Here is a 19,659-nt window from a genome sequence, read left to right on the forward strand (position 1 = left end):
GAGTTTAAAATTAAAATTGTGTAAAATATGCTCACCTTTTCTGAATTTGATGATATGCTAAATTATTTTTCTTGTTTTTTTTTTTTTTTCTTTTTCAGACAGTAATCGAAGAGATATCCAAAACTGATGAATGTGACGTAGAAAGCAACACTGGCAAGTAATGAAATAGCTATGTGTAATGCTTTTTCCCTTATTTTAAATACAAATAATCTACAACTATTTTTTTTAAATTTAAGTGTCAGATTTTCTTATTTTTTGTTATTACAATTTGTTATTAAAATTTAGCTATTTATTAATGCTTTCAGTCCCCCTCTCTCACCTTGCTTTCTTCAAAGAAACACAATTCATGTTTCTGAAATAAATGCTTAAGTAATGCATGTATTTTATAATTTTTTTTTTTAATGTTTTGCTTCTATTTTTTTCCCATGTCAAAATTATAATCATAATAAGAATGAATTATTTTGCAGCCTCGCCGAACAACTGAGGTCATTAAATTTCCCAAAATGGTTAAGTCTCCTACAGTTAGTTATGAAAAACCTTCATTTTCTTCTTCAGCGAATTCAGGTACTTTTCATGTTTAAATATTATGTATTGTATTATTACGATTAATTTATCACAATTTTTGGGGAATGTCGCACTTGATTTAAATGTTATTGAACTAACATTTCTAAATTTCTATTCTGTTAGAAGTATTTATATCTTCTTTCGAACAGAAGTAAAACACTAGATTTTTCTTCCATATTTGAACTTTACCTAGTTGTAGAACTCAGCCAACAATATTATAATGGCATGATGTATCAAACTTTTTTTTTCTGTTTTTAAAATTATATGTAGACGTAAAGAATGTTTAAGTTGATGTAAGCAACATTTTCTTTCTTTCTTATATATTTTTACTTTTTATTTTTCTTCTGAACACAGGCCTTGTATGAAGCAATGGATGACACATTAGAAGCAGCTGCTGGGCATTTTTCTGTCATAGAATCTGAAGATAACTCTCATCGAAGACACTCACTGCATTTAATGTAATGTATTTTGTAACAATCAAGCATTGTATGCATTTTATTGAAAATTTAGTTGATTGTGAGTTTTTTTAGTTTGGGAGATTTTTGCAGTTATAAAACCTGTTTTATTTATAAAAATCCAAATTTGTTCAGTCACAAGACTGTAAACAATTTCTAAGAAAGGAACAGAGAGAAAATCTGTAAGCAATTAATATAAGAATCAGATAATTCTTAGACAGAAACATTCAATAAGTGCACTATTTGAACAGATAAGTATCTTATTTATTTACTCGTTGCATAAATTAAAAAAAATTAATTTGATAATGCAATAGAAAAATAGTAGGAGTTCTCTTAGTGTGTTTATGATGAAAACAGATTGCATAAATGAAAACCTTGTTCGAGATTGTAAATTTCAAAGCAAATCAAATGAAAATCAACGTGTATGATTTTCATGCAATATATGCAAAGCTGCCAACTGCTACGAAAAATCGTAGTTTCTACGAATTACAGCTTTAAACTACGACGCTATGAAAACGGGTCCAAAAATTACGATTTTCTGTTTTTTTTTTAAATTTTTAATCCCAAAAACGCAAAGAAAAAAAAACCATAAACTAAATGAAATTAAACCGTTAAGTTCAGAAAATCAAACTTCTAAACATGTGCTGACCTTCTCTGCGCAACAAGCATCGCTCTTCAAAAGTTGCAGGGTGTAAAGATGGTTCGGTCTTTAGATCGTGACGCTGATCTAGTCATTGAATCTTTGGCAAAAAAGCGGAAAAGCTGCTAAAAATTATGTGAAGAATATAAATTTATTTTAATTCCAAATTTATATTTTCTGTATCATATTTGAAATTTGTTAAGTATCTTTTTCTTTTTTTGTTCTTTATGCTGTTGACAATTCATCACTGTTTTGGAAGCAGCACCCCCCCCCCCCCTCCACTGAAAAAAGGTTGCTACGATTTTGTATTTTAAAAAGTTGGCAGCTCTGAATATATGTTTTATTTGAGATTTTAAAAGAAGTGTTATAATTTCAAAGAAAATGTTAAACAAAAGAAATTGTCAACTTAAAGATTTACAATTTTACAATTTCATGTAATGTGTTGATTTTTTTACACTCAAAATACTGTATTGTCTTACAAGTTTGTTTTGTATTCATTAGGGAAAGTGAAATCATGATTTATGAGCAGGATTATGTAAAACTGAAGCAGAATTTAAAAGAAGCTCTCTGTTCTGTTTGTGATCATGCACATGATTGTTGTGCGAGAATCTTCACAGCAAAAGCAAAGGTAAAGGTTTAATTTATTGGAAAAATATTCTTCAATATTGTTGCTTGTTAGTAAGAAACTATTGAAACAACATACTTTTGATACAACATACATAGTTTAAAAAAACTTGATTAAACAAAACTCTCCGATTCAATCGTTTTTGAATTTAGTAGCCTTTCAGAAGCTGAAATCATTTACCGTATCATCTACCGTCATTATCCGGCATGCCGGAAAAGGAGAGGTTGACCAGCATGCCAGGGAAATTCGAATTTTCCGGCATGCCGGATATTTCGAGGTTTATTTTGCAACAAAACAAAAGTAAATTTCCCTATTCAGTTCTAATCAGAAAGCAAACTACTGTAAGGAAAAAATAAATAAATCCCAAAAGTAACCTTCTTTCAAGAAAAATGTGTATTGCTTATAATATGTGCTTGTTATTTATGGTGGGTCGTTATTAATGGATTTAATCTATGCCAATAAAGTAATCAATTCAGAAGCAGTCATCATTACTGCAATTTGGTCATAATTTTTTAAATAAGTTATTTTAGGTTTCTTTTAGTAAGATAAGTTTTTAATTTTTATTTATTGAATAACTATGGTAAATTCTATAGCACTGGTTTAGGGATGGTAACTTACTGCTTAAATGTTTGCTTACTTAGTTTTAATTTAATTTTTATAAAATTATCCCTTATTAAGCAATATTTTTCTGGTTAAAATATCAAATGACATTGTTAGCAAATATTTTTACAAAATTAAGCTGTTTATTAATACAGTAAGATATCTATAGAACTCATATTCATTTTTAAGCTGAACATATATTTTTTATAGTATTATTTTTTTTTCGTAACCTCGATTTTTCCGGCATGTCGGAAAAGACCAGGCAAGTGTTATTTAAAATCTGGTGATCCCCAAATTTCACGGCATGCCGGATAATGCGGGGGTAATATGGTAAATGTTTCTAAAATAGGAAAAAAATAAAAGCAAGTATGATGAAAATCACGTAATCACGTGGTACATCCCGGGTTAAGCTAAATCTGCTACAGCCTTCGCCATTTCTTTGTTTTTTAAAATCGGACTGGGCTAGTTCCCCGCTGTGCCCACTATGTGAAGGGACTAAGCAAATGACAGGGGAGTATCTTTTTGATTGCCCCATTCTTCTCGACATGCTGAAGGATGTCATCTTCAGGAAGCTTTCCCGCTCTGCTGCTGCTTCATTATTGTATTGGACTGCAAGGCGCCTTATGTCCGAGAGGACGTTGGTCGGCGTAAAATTTAAAAAAAAAAAAAATGATGGAAATGCACGGATAACTTGACGTATGCAGCGGGACTTGCAGCCTTTGGAGATCTTAAAGTTATTTTGTTTATTTACATGAAAAAAAGAATAATGAACATGAAAACAACTTTGGTTAAACAAGGTTTTGGTTAAAAGAGTTTCAGATGAATTAGATTTGACTGTACAATATTTTTCAGCTCTTATTCCTTCAGTTTATGGTTTTGAAAAAAGTATATAATCATTTTTAATTATTCTGCCTAATAATGATGATACATATATTGCTTATATGAAATACACTGCCAGCTCAGTCATTTCTTTCGTGCTTATTAGCACTCATCAGCCCGGCATAGGAAAGTGCCTGAGCTGGAGATGGAAAACATCTTAAGGAAGCCAAGAGTGCCAAACAAACTGGTCTACCAGTTTTTTTCTTAGGAATAAATATTTTGACACAAGTATCCTTTGACACAAGACATCCAAGTTTATAGAAAAGAGGGAGTGGGGGAGTCTGCAAACAGCCACCTTTCCTATGTCGGCATGCTATTAAAAATTTATTTCATTTTTAACCTGACGTATTCAACGTTTAATTTCAGGATAGTAGCTTGGATAAATTGACAGTATCAGAATTCATAGAACTTGCCAACTGTGTAGAAAATTTCCAACAACAAAGTGAATCTATATCTGGCAAACAGAGTACGGCATTACGCCTTGCACTGCAGAATCAGGTAACTCTAATACTTTGATTGTGAAAAATATTTAAAGGAAAAAAGTAGTGCTGTAGTTTTCTGTGTGTAAAACTATCTTAATTTTTAAAAAAACCTTTAAAAAACCTTTTTTAAAAAATTCTGACTTTTATTTCTTGTTTAAGGTAGTAGGAAAATTATTTTTGAAAAACCATATTTTAATATAAGTATGGTTTACTGTTTCTAAACCATTTGGCAACACTGAGCTTTAACTGAAAAATATCGTACATTGCAGTGAAATATTCTGAAACATTGATAAATATTCTAATAAAATGTTTAAATGAAATTAATTGATGATTATCTTGGTTCCGACTAAAAAGTAGAATTTAAAGTACTTACACAACTTTTTGATTACAATGCTTAAAAATTGTAGTTACTCTTTGTTTCTCAAAATTTGATTTTAAAATAGCAAAAAAAAAAAAAAAAACAATTTGAGTGAAGAAGAAACCGGCATTATCCAGCTTTATGTGAATAGTTTTTACTATACTATGTACAATATTATTACATTATTGATTACAACTTGCATCATAATTGAATAATTATTTAAAGGTAATATTTGGAACTGTACAGATTTTTTCCCTGTTTGGTTGCAAGACATACAGGAAAATCTCATTACAACAAATGCCAAAAAAAAAAAAAAATATTTCAACAAAATAAAATTTTAATCCATAGTTACTTTCTATTACATTTCATGAATTCCATTACAATGAAAATCCCTCAGCAACAAACAAAATTTGAGATCCGTTTGTTATAACAGGATTTTAGTGTATTAGATTTTTTATTAATTTTGCTTTATTTGTTTCTTATGTTTTTTCCGACTCTTGTCAATGAATCTACCTTTCGTTTCTCCTTGATTTATCAGGATTTTTTAAAAAAATTTCATTTTCTTGCAGGCAAATCGTTTTGTATCTCGATTTCATGAAGAACGTAAAACAAAAATTGGGTAAGATTTCCTTTAATTTTGGGAAATTAAACATGTTTAATTGCTTTTTTGAAAACCTTCTCTATAATAGCTTTTATCGTTTTAAACTGAAACTTTGGTTATATTTTTTGTTGATTACATACCTGCCGAATCTACTACTTTTTGTGGATGCTGCCAGTTTTTTTTTTTTTTTTTTGTCTCCCAATTTTTCTCTTATGTATGGTTTTCTTCCATTTTGAAAAATAATTTAGATAAAATTATTTTTGTATGCAGCTACAAATCCTCAAGATCGAGCCCAACAAAAAATGATAAAAGTTTTCGAAAAATACCCCAAATCACAATTTTTTTTCCATTACACTTTGTTCTACCCCAAAATTCTAATAATCAAATCGGTATGTATTTATGTTATTTAACATGTCCATATAAAAAAAAAGATTCTATTATTATTTTACTGACAAAAATACTTTCTGTTTTCCATTTTCATACTTCTGATAAAAAAAGACAATGTTTTTGCATTTGTGTTTGGAATTGGATTTTTTTCCCTTAAATTGTCAATTCATTGCTATTATGAAATTTTGTTAAAATACTAGTCATAAATTTGTGTTTGTTTTCATTAAAATCTTGATTTGGAAACGTTTAAACAAATTTCTGTGGTCAACATGAGTGTGATTTTTCAAATTTCAGAAAGCTAAATAAATACTGAATGGAATATAAATTATCTTAAAAAGTTTATTCTTGAAATATTTTTGATGTAAGAAGTATTGTTTTTCTCCTATTTTTTTAATGTAAAAATTTTCTGTTTTCGAAGTGAAAAAAACTGTTTGTGCTTCATTCAAAAACGGCAGGTATGTTATTATGAGCTAAATATCAATAATGTACTCACATTTATTTACTTAATACTGTCGGCCCCTTAATCGAATATCGTCGGTTTCAAAAAATATTTTTCGATTTTGCGGGGAAATTTTTTTTTTGTCTTTCTAAGTTGACAACATTTGTCTTAAAACATAATAATAATAAATCTATTGCTATATAAAGGAAATTGTTAATGTTATTGGTAAAATAAGCTAAATAAAGTTTGAAATAAGCTAAATAGACAACGAAATAGTTTAATAATTAATTACAAATATATATGAAAATTATAAAAAGTAACTTATAACTTGAGTTGTGAAATTTTTGTTTTGTCACCTTTTTCCATTGCATTATTTTTAGAAAAATTCTATAATAGTGGATTGCTTGATCAAGGGAACACTTGGGGCGCACTTTTCTAGCTCTCTTTTCCACTTCCTCATCTGCTATCTTTTACATTTAATATTTATCAATTTATTATCTTCTAAAATGTGGATACTTCTTTGTATTATTTAGTTTAATTATCGACTTTGCTATCTTTTTTTCTTTTTCTAACGGCAAAGACAGAAATTTGATAAAATAGTGGAAACCTTTTGATAGAGCATGAACAGGGTTGGAAAAGAATCTTTTTTTTTTTTTAAGTCAAAAGATTCGTATTTGTTTTATTTAAATCATATTTATTTGATTTTTTTCTATTATATTTACATATTTTTTGGAAAATGCTTGGAACAGTATGTTATTAGAAATAAACTTTAATAAGTGGAATGTTCTACTTAAATAGATAGAATCTACACAAAATGTTATATTTAAATTTAAATATTTATTTCTATATTTTAACCTAAAGGCATTCTATATATTTTTTTATTATTGGATAATTCAAGCTAATTAAAAGGAAATTTTAAAGAACAAATTAAATATTTAATGTGAACTTTTTGTTAAAAGGAAAAAAAAATCACAATTCATACAACATTTTTTAAGAAAATGAATTCTGAGTATTTATTGTTTGTATAAAAACGTTAGTATTGATGCTTTTTCCACTCTTAAGTTATTATGAAGGCTAGAATGAACAAAACCAAGAGATAAAAACTCTTTCTATTCCAGCAGATGAAACTACGGCTGTTGTTATTTGATGTATGAACTGGATTTCTGGTTCTGTGCTGCTCTCTCTACCTCCCATTACATAAAATGAACCCCACCATTCATAATCTGTCATTGTATCTGTTACATTTTTATCAATTAATGCTAGTTTTTGAAATGTGCCACTAAATTCTAAACCTTGATTATTTTCATCCACACTTATTGAAATTTCATTTCGATTTAAGATAGAAGGGCTTAATAAAACACTTGCACAATGGCATGCATAAATTATTTGTTCGTGGTATTTACCTAATTGATTATCATCCAACACTTTTTAAATTTTTAAAAATCAAGTCCAAACTAAAAAATGATTTAAATCAATGATTTTTTTTTATCAACTGGTTTAAATCATGATTTAAATCATGCCAACCTTGAGTATGAATGTTGGATTTCTTGCCCGTTGTTGATGAAAAAAATTACTTAATATTTTTTCATCACTATATGTTGTTACTAAATTTATTTCTAATGCATTCAAAAACTTTCTCAGCAAAAATGTTTGCGAAAGCTAATCACTTTTATTTGATTATCTGGGGAAATTATTTAATTAAGAGGGGATATTTAGCATTGTGTCTATGAGGAAATATTCGGTTCCGGGAGGTTTTATTTGTATAAGCGGGGCATTCGTTTATCCATTTTCCGATTAAGCTGGGCTGACAGTATATCATTTATGAAACAACAGAAATGTTTAGCACATGGACTTTTGTTTGTCAAATTTCATTTACTGAAAATGTATCTTTTTTTTCTTTCAGTTATTTCTAGTAGTGGCAAATGTTAAAATAGTTAAATTATTTAGTACAGTTCAGCAGTTTTCCTCATATGAAACAAATTTTATTTTGACTAATTTGCGCTCCTTTTTTTGAGTTGCATTTACAAATTTTTTACTTTCACTTTTATAGTCTTTAGCTATAGTTTAGATCAGGCTTGGAGTAATTGCCGATTATGTAATCTTAATCTGAGTAATCGATTACGTGTTTGTGTAATCGTAATCTGTCGATGGGATACTCCCATAATCGTAATAGAAATCGTAATCAGGCTTTTCATGCGTAACGGTAACTGTAATCTTATTAAAATAAATCGTAATCCTGCCTTGTAATCATGTAATCTTGACTTTCTGAAAGTAAAAAAAATTAAGCCACCCTTTTACTATTGTATGGAAAGATAACATAGTTCAATAGTAACATAGAAAACAACTTCAAGCTATTCAGTGCTCGTTTGCAAATGAGAGTCATAAATTGAGACCTATCTTAAAGGTTAAGACCCTGTGGGCGCCTTTGATGGGAACATCTCAGGGCCTCTTGGGAACATCTTCCCAAATCCTTACAATTGGTCATTCATCACTTTCCCTTTTCATCTGTCAATGTTAGATAAGCAAGTGAAGCACATTGCCACCTCGAAATCGTATTTTAGCAGAAAAGGTACAATGATATAAAAAGTACAACTAAGTTTCACACAACAAAAAGCTTTTGTTTAGCAGTAAGTTATCACCCTTAAGCCAGGGTTAAAGCAGAACTACTGCAATGGTAAAATAATAATGAACAGCTGAGTCAAAAACTATACAACATGCACTGTGTATACATTTGAACAATAGTGCCTATTCCTGTATTGACTGTACAGTCATTGTTGTGTTGTGTAATGTACTATCATGTTGTGGATGCAAAGAAGTGATATATAAACATTATATTATGAATCTGTACTCAAAATCATAATCAGCATATTATAATCATAATCGATTACATTTTCTACTTAATCGAATTGTTGCTCTAATTGCAATTACTTTTTGTCAGAGAATTATAATTGTAATTTTCTGTGTGCAATCCACTTTTTTTCGTGCTCGTAATCATACTCGCAATGGATTACTTTCCCCCTCGTAATTGACTCCAAGCCTGGTTTAAATGTATCCAAATGTTATTGTTTTTTGTTTTTTTTTAAACCTTTCCTGACCTTTTTGTCTTGTCCAAGTCTTATTCTGTGTTTGTATTCTTTGTATTTTTTGTTTGTTTAATTTATTGTAAACCTGCCATTAGAAATTAAAAAATAAGCTTTTCTCATGTTTTTAGGTTAATTTTAGAAAATGAACAGTGGAAGCAAGCTGATGTTCCAATGGAATTTCAAGAATTAGTTAATAACATTATTTCTTCTGGTAAGCGCTTTTTTTAAAGTCAATATTTAATTTTTATTTTTTGAAAAGTTAATAGAATTATCAGTAATTGAAATGTATTTAGTTCTGTTTGAAATGATGAGGAGTCAAATTATGCATTTTTACATGCATTATTTTCTTTTTAATGCTACTATAAAACAGTTTATGAACTTTAACAACTTAATTCTGTGTGTCAAATGAGCTTTTTTAAATAATTTTAAATTAACTTGTATAACTTGATTTCTTGTTGTATCTCTGAAGAAGTTGACTTATAAATTCTTTGGTACATTATTACATAGCTGCCAAGTGCTCCGTTTTTCCCGGAGTTTCTCCGATTTTTATTGCGTACTCCGAAAATCCGATTTATTCCAAAAAATTCCGTTTTTTGACTTTGCTTGTACACTTTTCGATTTCTGAGGAAAAAGAAGAAATTTCCCTATCCTGGAAGGTAGGAAGTGTGCACAAACTCAACAAAAGAGGAGGCAATTTTATGCCCTGGAAGCATTAGTGTCAAGATAAACACTGAGTGGGAGCGCTAATCGATCGGAGAACATCGTTTTTTCATTGACCATTTCAGCTACGTGCAAAACGTAGCCGCCATGTTTGGTCATTCAGAAGATGGAAGTAGACGATGCTTAAGTGCTTTCGTTTTCAAAGACAAAGCAGAATTGGGGGTTTCTTTTAACTGCAAACTAATGAAAATCAGCAAAATGTGCTGCAAAATGTTTTTTTTTTTTGGTTATTTTAAATAATTTTATTGAGAAATGAAAACAAGTATACTATTTAAAATTTCATTTTATCCCTATTGCTTTGGACACGAATGTGCTAAAGATTCTCAATTAAATTGTAGTTTAATGGGGATTTTTTATTTTCAAATTATTTTCATGCAACAAATTCAAAATTTTATATCTGAATTTTTGACTTAGTCGCCATATTTGGTCATGTGCGAGATTTAGGTACACAACTCTTCAAGTGGCCAAGTTTTCAAAATCGGAATTAGATGTTTATTGTAATGCAAACTATTGAAAATAATGCAAAATGGGCTCTTTTTTTTCCCCCCGGAAAATTCTTAATTTTTTTCTTGAAAATTGAAAAGAAGATATGCCACATTTACATTATTTCATAATTCATTTTCATAGGGATTTGTTTCACTTTTGTCAGTACATATTTTTGATTATTTCAGCTTGAGTAAATTAAATTTGGTAACCATTGTTTGTAAAGTTTGAAAATAGGGTAAGTTTTTATCAAAATTTAAGATGTATATATTAATGTTGCAAAAAGAAGGTGGACATCGATAACCTGGAATTTTTCTGAAAACCATCTAGAAATGTCAGGGAATTTCATTCTTGAACTTCCTTGGCAACCCTGTTGAATACTTTACATATCTTTACAGTAGCCTTGCTTGGGTAACAGAATCAGCAGCATTTAAAGCTGTGAGAATAATTTTATTACTTACCTACCTTTTTCTTCTCTCTCTCTTATGTGAGCTTATAAATAAAAAAAAATTACTTAACATTGCAATAATCAGATTTTCTCCCCTGTGCGTAGTTTATTTTTTAAAATATTGTATTTAAATTAAACATTTTACAGGTTGCATTACCTCGATAAAAAGTACAATAGATACTCTTCAGAAAGAACCACAAACATACCTAATAGTGAACAGTGAAAATTTTGCAGTGTGCGGGTAAGTTGGTTCTCTCATTTAGCTGTACATACACTATATGACCAAAAGTATTGGGACACTTTCAAAAATTCACATTTTTACAGATTTCTCAAGAAATAAGACACCAATTGAACTTTATTTATTTTTTTCACATAAAAAGTATACTACAGCTGTCATTTTCCAATAAAAATCAAGTCTATTATTCATTTAGGGAACCAGCAACAAATTGAGGAATCAAAAAAAGGTTTTTGATCATTTTTCATTGTAAATAGCGGGGAATAAGCTATGAATTTCAGAAATAAGTTATCAAGAATTTATTTTTTTATATTTGTGAAAGTATCTTTTATACCCATGGAGATATAAACATTTCTTTTAAAAATGCAATTTTTTTTTTTTGAAGGTTTTTGGCTGATTTCATTCATTTATTGGCAGAGTTTTCCATGAAATGTTACTAAACTTTCAGAATATTTGACAGCATAGGTATTAGAGAAACATAATATAATTTGAAGTTAACACATTGAAAATTTAATGAAATATGAACGTTTAAAGCAATTGATTTTTGACTGTGCATGCGTGAAAGATAGCAATTTATAACTTTCATAATCCAAAGCTCAGATATATCTTACAACTCATAAAAAAATTCCACCTCAGTATCTTAAAAATTAAAAGTTACCAGCGAATTAATGGGCCGAATTTCTATAATTATTGGATAGACGACAAATGGTAAGGGATCGTTCACAAACTGGCAACATTTTCCTGCTATCATTGCAGAGTAATTTGTGATAAGAATGGATTATTTGCGAACGATTTAGAATGAAAAATGATCAAAAACTTTTTTTTTTTTCTTCAATTCGTTGCTGGTCCCCTAACTGAATAGTAGACTTAATTTTTATTGGAAAATGACAGCTGGAGTATACTTTTTATATGAAAAAAATTACAGAGCAATTGGTCTTTTATTTCTTGAGAAATTTGTAAAAATGTGAATTTTTAAGAGTGCCCCAATACTTTTAGTCATATAGTGTACTTACTTTATCTTAGAACAGTTTCTTATATAATAGTTACAAGCTTCCATATTTATTTTATCAAAAATAGATAATCAATTAGTGCTAATGAATTAGAAATTACATTGCTTATTTCCTTGCATGTGCGGTTAAAATTGGTGCATTGATTGAGAAAACTCTCATATGTAGAAGCAATTTCTAAGTTGAAATTTCTGTGTATATAGAAGAGGGGAAGTGTATCCTATTCACAGCATCAAAGCTTTTTGCATGATCAGGGAAATCCACTTTTTTTTAAAAGCCTTCCTGGTTTTTCTTTTCTTTTTTTTATTTTTGAGATTAATCTAAATCAGGGCTCGGAAACCCGTTGATCTCGAGCCCATTTTCAGTTGAATGGGGTAACATTTTAGACATAGTTTTGTTGCCAGAGTACTATTTACAAGTTTAGTTGACCTTATTTTGTGAATTATGGAAGAAAAAAGTTTCCCCCAATGACAAAATTAGTAACTTTTATCCATTTTATCCACAATCAGTGTCAATCAACTTTTTCTTCATGTTTTAAAATAATCTTCTGTGAGACATTCTTAATTGATAATCTCACACAAAACATACTAATCGTGGAAGGTAACTTAACTATTGCTGATTTTGTGTTGAGCAGAATAGTTTTAGGCTGCATGAAATACACCGCCAGCTCAGTCAATTCCAGCCGAGAACTGCAGTTTCGTGCTTATTAGACTCATCAGCCCGGAATAGGAGTGACTGAGCTGGAGGTGGAAAACCTCTTAAGGAAGGCTAGAGTGCCAAACAAACTGGTAGCTAATACAAAATTAGCACTGACCAGATGAGTGTTCGGTTCAACTCGAAGATTTGAACTGAAGATGAATGACCTGCCTTGATAAGAAGCAAGGCAGGTATATTCAGTAAGTTACCGCCTGTAACTTACTGAATATAATAGTTTTAGGCTGGTATGAGTAGGATCACTTTAATCATAAATGGTTGTTTTTTAAACATTTTATTTGAAGTAATTTATTTAATCGTACTACATTTTCTCCCACTATATACTTTAAAGAAGGCTATTAAAGTATATCACTAAAAATATTTTTAATGTCTGCAAATATAGTCGAATCTTGCTATAACGAACCCGTATTAAACAATCCTCTGTTGAAGAGAGCATTTTAAGTGAGATAAATAAATACCTTTGTGCTGAAAAGTAAAGTAAGAAATAACAACGTCAAAAAGCACAAATTGCAGATTACTGAAGACACGTGTTTCGGCGTTACAAGGAATACCTTTTTCAATGCAAACCGTAATGAGCTTATGGATGAAAAGACATCCTACAAAAGTCCTTTTGTCCTATCCCCAAAGAAATTCCTTTTGTCGGATGTCTTTTCATCCATAAGCTCATTACTTTTTGCATTGAAAAAGGCGTTCCTAGTAAGGAATACGTGTCTGCGGTAATCTGCAATTTGTGCATTATAAGTGTAATGTATTTCCAAATGGATCGTGATCCAAAAATTTCTGAAATGTTTAGCTCTTCATAGCGCATGAAATCATAGCAGCTGCCTCAGCCACATTCCTTTTACCAATTGTTCCCAAGACTCTTCTGAAATAACCTCTTTTCAGCCAAAATATCCCCAGTCCAAATCACATTTCTCACCTATTGATCCTTCAATAAAGCAGCTACTTTCCCAAAGGGAGCCTCATTTCAAGCTCAGTACTGTCACTTTTGAATGTTTTTAGTCAGATGACGTTAGCAATCATATGTTATCTGATTTTTAGTTTTATTGCCGACAGTAGGCAGTGGTGTACTCAGCAGGGTTGACACCCGGGGCGGTAATTTTTGGTGTGTGTCCCCCCCCCTCCCCCACAAACACAAAAAAAAAAAAAAAAAAAATTACATTTTATTTGAATACATGAACTTGTGCCATTTTCAGGAAACAACTACATTTGTGTTAGAACGAAATTTTAAGTAGGCTAATGTACAAAATACAAATGAGATAGAGCTTCGGAAGGTTGGCCCCCGGAAAATTTTCAAATTTGTAGTCTTAAAAATGTATTTTAGCTTAATATTTTGCAAAACCTTGCAATTCCATTTTGGGTGTCACCCCCCAGACAGGTGACACCCGTGGCGGACGCCCCCCCCCCCCTCCCCGTAGTAGGCGCACTGCAGTAGGCAAACAATTTTTTTCCCCTACATGATGAAGTAAAATTTTTTAGGAAATTAGAAAATAGTTAACTCTAATCCTGAATTTGCAAGCCATTTTCTCTTTCTAAATTTACTGTAACTGCTATCTGCAAGAATTAAAATTCCAAGGCAGCTGGCAATAGCAATGGTATTGTCCGTTTTTCACGAGAAAGCACTTTACTCCTCCCTCATCACGTGGTATCCGAGGATTCTATTTCGCTGTTTTCGGCAGAAGGAATGCTCGGATCATAGCATTTTGTTGTAAAAGCAACAGTTTTTAAAGTGTAAGAATAACTAAAATGCCAACAAACAAGTGAAGCAAGTGATGTAAATGACACTAAGACTTTTTTGCACATTAAAATACGAGCCCAAGTTAAGGGTGTCTGGTTGTCTCGTTTAGGTGCACATGGATTGCGTACCGATCACACTCGCATGAAATGGAACTCTGCGTTCGAGGGGGTGTGGGGAAGTGTCTTCTCCTGAAAAACGGACAATATCTAGTTAACCTTTAGTTTTAAAGCAATCTCCTAAACCAGTCGATTGAAAGAGGGTTTAATCTTACTGGGTTCAACTGTATTTAAATTAGTTACCTAATGTATAAAATTAGATTTTGTTGTATAACATTTTCTTTTACTTTTGAAGAACTGCATTGATGCTGTTGAAAATGGTGATAGAGTACTGCCAGTGTGCTGAAAAGGTTCCCCTGCTTGCTAATGATTTGGCAAACCGTCTGGTAGATTTGTTAAAGGTAATAAGAATTTTTATGAAAATTTTTATGAAGATGATTGTATGTATTGCATCTTTATTTTTAATGCTGTGTTTTTATTAGTTTATACGTCTGCTGCATGAATTTTATTCGAGGTTATTTATTACCAGGGCTAGGGTGTTGATGATGAATGCATTTTTTAAAACATTTTTAGCTGTTTTCTTCCTTTTAAGAGATATTCATGATTTATGATTATTCATGATTTTTTAAATCATTAGGATATTATTTTGGGATTTTCTAAACATGACTCCCCCCCCCCCCCCCCAGTTTTTTTTCCTACTGAAATTCTAAAGGATGATTTTATTTTCCAAAATATTTTGCTTGTAAAAAAAATGACTTTCAAGCAAACTTTGGGCATTTTCACTGGAGTAAAAGCAAAATTTCTGAGAGAAAAAAGCATTTTAGTAAGGGAAACTTGCTATTCTGAAAGTGCTCCAATAACAAATGTTGGTGTTCAACCAGAGTTGCTCAGGAATAAAAATATTGCTTATGGACAATAGTTTTTTTTTTTTTTTCAATTTTAAGAATTTCAAAAAAATTTTGATAATACAATGTATTTCTGTTGTTCTTGCAAGTTGAAAAAGTAATTTATGAATTCTTATTTATTGTAGCAGGTATTTATTTACATTTATTTTATATATAAGTTATGTGTTAATTATTACTTTTTAAAATTAAAGTTATAATGCATGATTTAATATTTTTGCATTATATTTATGAATATGAGTTACGATTTATAATTTCAAAAAATAAATAAATAATTAAAAAAAGCTACATTTAACTTTTTTTTTTTTTTTTCATAAATTTATAGGCATTACTTATCCTTTTGAGGTTATTTTTGTCAATTTTTATAGGCTTTTTCTAATATAAAAAAAAATCTTAAGTGATTTTAAAAGAAATTTTTAATGTTGCAGAAAAAATAGAGGAATGCCAAGAATAAATGTTACAGATGAAAGAAGAAAACAGTTTTATTTCATATCAAAGTACTAAGATAAACAACATTAAAAACATAAATTTACGAAAAAAAATATGCAAATTTACCTATTAATCCATAGTTGCTTGAAAAATATTTTTCTGTTTATTCATTAAAATCAAATCATTGATATATTTATATTTTTATCTTAAATAATTCATAGATCACTTATTAAAAATTATTTTGACTACTTTTTACATAATGAATTTAATTTTTTCACACAGGCATTTAATTCTAGAACGTGTCAATTGATATTGGGTGCTGGAGCTTTACAAGTGATTGGTTTGAAAACTATTACAACAAAGCACTTGGGTAATTTTCAGATTTCTTTAAATCTCAATAATTTAGAAGCTTGGACTAACATTTTCATTTTTGCACACTAAACTATTTTTTTAATGAATTTTCATATTATACTTTTGTACAATAATTCAACTTAAAGTATCAACATAAAAAATACCAACAACATGGGCATTGTAATTTTCATGCATTTATTTTACTTTTAAAAAACCCTATGTACAAAGTAATAATGCACTGTTACTGATCTCACTTTGAAAAAAAAATAATTTTCGAAATAATAGAAAAACTTTACTTTAAAAACTTAGGACTTGCCTTGAAACATGAAAAATAAAAATGTTTTGGTAGCTATATTTTATTGTGCATTAGAACCTCGTTTATCGAGATCAAATTTGTAAATTTTTCTTCTTGCTTTTGTGTTTATGCAGATAATCATTTTAAATTATGAAAGCAAGAACATATTTATGAATATGCCAAACATTTGCTTTTTGTTTTGATCTAGTAATAGCAAAACGATTTGTGTGACTGCTTCATTCAAAGTTTTTGAAACATTAGACAATTCTTTCCTGAGAAATAATGTGAAAAATTATTTGTATATTTTTTAAAATGCATGATGGACTTTGCCAACATTGAAATTTGAATATCACCAATCTTAAATTCTGTCAGTTGTTCGAAAAGAATCTTTAGTGAGCTACTTCTTCAATTTACAGTCAGAAATTTGTTGTAATAAAATTACGTTAACTAACATTTATGATTTATGTATACCTTCAGATATAATCTACATCATTTATTTCATTTTTAAAAAGTATACTTAACCATCATCTAGTTTTTTTTTAGTTAAAAATAAAATTTAGCACACTTTTGTTTTATAAAATTTTATGTGTTTATGTAACTTTTCTCTAAAAATTTCACCCTCATTCTCGTAACTAATAATAAAATCTTGAAGTAAAAGAATCTTTAATTATATAGTGAAATCCCATTACAGCGAATACCAATACAACAAAATATCCGTTTCAACAAAATAAATGTTCAATCCCACTTTTATTACCATTATATTTCTCGGAAATCTGTTACAATAAAAGTCCCACTATAACGAACTAAATTTGCATTCCCTTTAAGTTTGTTCTAAGGGGACAGGGGCGCCGACTTGCAAAAATCATTGGGGGGGCTGGCCCAGTCATCACGGGGGTTTAGGGGGTTATGTAATCCCATGGAGGTTCCCCCCCCCCAAATAAAGGTCGATTGTTGTGCCTTGAAAATGCCAATTTACATATTTTCTGGTGTGTATAATTTAAAAAACAAACAGTATGTGGCATGGCGTTTTCAAAGTAAAACAATCCAAAAATTGGTATACAAATTTTTCTGATTCAACTAGATCATGTCACTTGTCTTAGTAGGAGACATTTTTTTGTTCTATTTTATGGGGAGTCATGCAGTGCCGTAGCTAGGCATGGAAAAGGTAGGGCGCTTGACTTGCATTGAAGGGCACTGCCAGAGACGCCGACTTAAAAAATATCGGGGGAAAGGGGGCATGCCGCAGGACATTTTCTAAATTTGAGATGAAAAATAGTGAATTTTAAAGTTTTTTTAAAATCATATAATCAACATTAGAACCTCGAAAACTCGACAAGCCCGACACATATTTTTTGGCTTCGAAAAACGGAAGAAATAAATACAAACACACACAGTATTTTTGTAAAAAGGAAATTTAATTTACGCATGCTTTTTAAGACCAGTTGTTTTTACATTAGTGACATCGGCTAACATTTTCAAGTGTAAACGCAGTCTTTCAATGTTTAGGTCATTTTTGAAAAACTCAGTTGATTTTTCAAAATGTTCTCTTCTCTTTCACCTCTGTTTAATAAAAGCAAGCACTCTTGTTCAACTGCAATGACCTGTGTGCGTCCAGTTGATGCAAATCGCCCAATAATGCAAAATTGCACCATTTTACAAACCTCAATGTATATTGCCTTGTAGTACAGTCAACTCCCGTCTTACGCGAGGGATGCATTCCAAGACCTCTCGCGTAGGTCGAATTTTCGCGTTGTGGAAAAAGGTATGTGTAAAATTTTTTATAAACGTACCCAATTATTTCAGACACTTGTAAACACCCCCTCAAACTGTTAAAAACCATCTCTTAACTAACTGTACATTACTGTCTCTTACATAAAGAACTGAATGTTTACTTGTATTTAAAAAAAAAACGTTTTATTCAACATAAAATACTGCTACGATGTACAAAATCAATGATTAATGGGAAAGAAAGAAAAAATAAACCGATATACGGTAGACACAGTATATAGTAAGAAAAGCAAATGCATCTTTAGTTGTACTGTACAGTCGATCAATTAATGATATTCGTACACAATACATGAGCAGTTTCCATTTTCATAAATTTTTGCAAGACACTACTCGGTGATTTTTTACGGATTTCCTTTTCTTGACTTGTAATTGTATGTACGGAAGAATCACTCATACCTAATTCTCGTGCTACCTTCAACGCATTTTTTAGTTGACCATCAGCTTTTCAAGAAGCTCTAGCTTTTCTTTAATTGTCATGAAACTTTCTCTTTTTATCTTCACAAACTTTAGATGAAACAGCGCTCTTAGGTGTCATTATATTTCATTAACTTTCGCATTTAAAATGAAAAGGGAACTTCTACTCTCAGTGATGGTAAAAGGATAAAGATACATTCATGAAAAAAATTTTTTTAGTAACCAATAACAAAGCTGATACGAACACACCACGATTCCCTTCCGAGAATTTTCGTGTTGCGGTGAGGAATTCGCGTTAGGTCTGAATACTGGAGAAAAAATCGTGTTTATAGCTATTTCGCATAAGTAGCGCGAGTCAAATGTTTTCCTTTGGGATTTTGAAAGTGTGCGGCGAGCTGCCTTCATTGTTTTCATACTTCTTTGGTACACGTCGATTCCGAGGAAGGGAAGGATCATCATTTTGTGAAGGTTTTCTTTTAAACACGATTCCCAAAAGTATTCAAAACTATCACGCCTCCCATTTTATATACAAATCAAACTCTCATATATATTTTTCCAGGTCAGCAACACTTAGGTGAGCGCGCCGCAGCGCTGCCCACCGGCAACAGACTTGACCCGTAAGTTCGCGCCCTGGGACAAATTTTTATAGTACTCGCAGCACTGTAACACTATCATCATTCGCACCACTCGTTTTCAGTTAACCTGCTTACACAACCGTAATAATTATTTGTTTTAACTCATTACTGAATATATTTTACAAGGTAAACTATCTTCAAACAAGGAAAATAAAAGATAAATTTATGAGTATAGAAAGCATAATGTAACTTAGAATTTTCTTGATTTATTGGGGGGGGGGGGGCTCTGCCCCCTCAAAAATATTTTTGAGGGGGCTCGGGCCCCCTCAAGCCCCATGGAGTCGGCGCCACTGTAAGGGGATTTCACTGTATATTCTTTAATTGAAAAAAT

The 19,659-nt window shown here is 30.6% G+C and overlaps 1 protein-coding gene across 1 annotated transcript in view; it reads left to right on the forward strand.

Moving 5' to 3' along the window:
• LOC129223831 (vacuolar protein sorting-associated protein 54-like) overlaps positions 1–19,659 on the forward strand; it is a 62,760-nt gene that overhangs the window by 35,046 nt on the left and 8,055 nt on the right. The window contains exons 11-20 of the mRNA XM_054858191.1: positions 99–157; positions 468–564; positions 919–1,022; positions 2,161–2,287; positions 4,130–4,261; positions 5,173–5,222; positions 9,242–9,324; positions 10,912–11,005; positions 14,810–14,915; positions 16,128–16,215. Coding sequence (XP_054714166.1) covers positions 99–157; positions 468–564; positions 919–1,022; positions 2,161–2,287; positions 4,130–4,261; positions 5,173–5,222; positions 9,242–9,324; positions 10,912–11,005; positions 14,810–14,915; positions 16,128–16,215 — 940 coding nt within the window. The remainder of the gene's footprint in view (positions 1–98; positions 158–467; positions 565–918; positions 1,023–2,160; positions 2,288–4,129; positions 4,262–5,172; positions 5,223–9,241; positions 9,325–10,911; positions 11,006–14,809; positions 14,916–16,127; positions 16,216–19,659) is intronic.

Source organism: Uloborus diversus, chromosome 6 (genome assembly GCF_026930045.1).
Source record: "Uloborus diversus isolate 005 chromosome 6, Udiv.v.3.1, whole genome shotgun sequence".
Lineage (NCBI taxonomy): Eukaryota > Metazoa > Arthropoda > Arachnida > Araneae > Uloboridae > Uloborus > Uloborus diversus.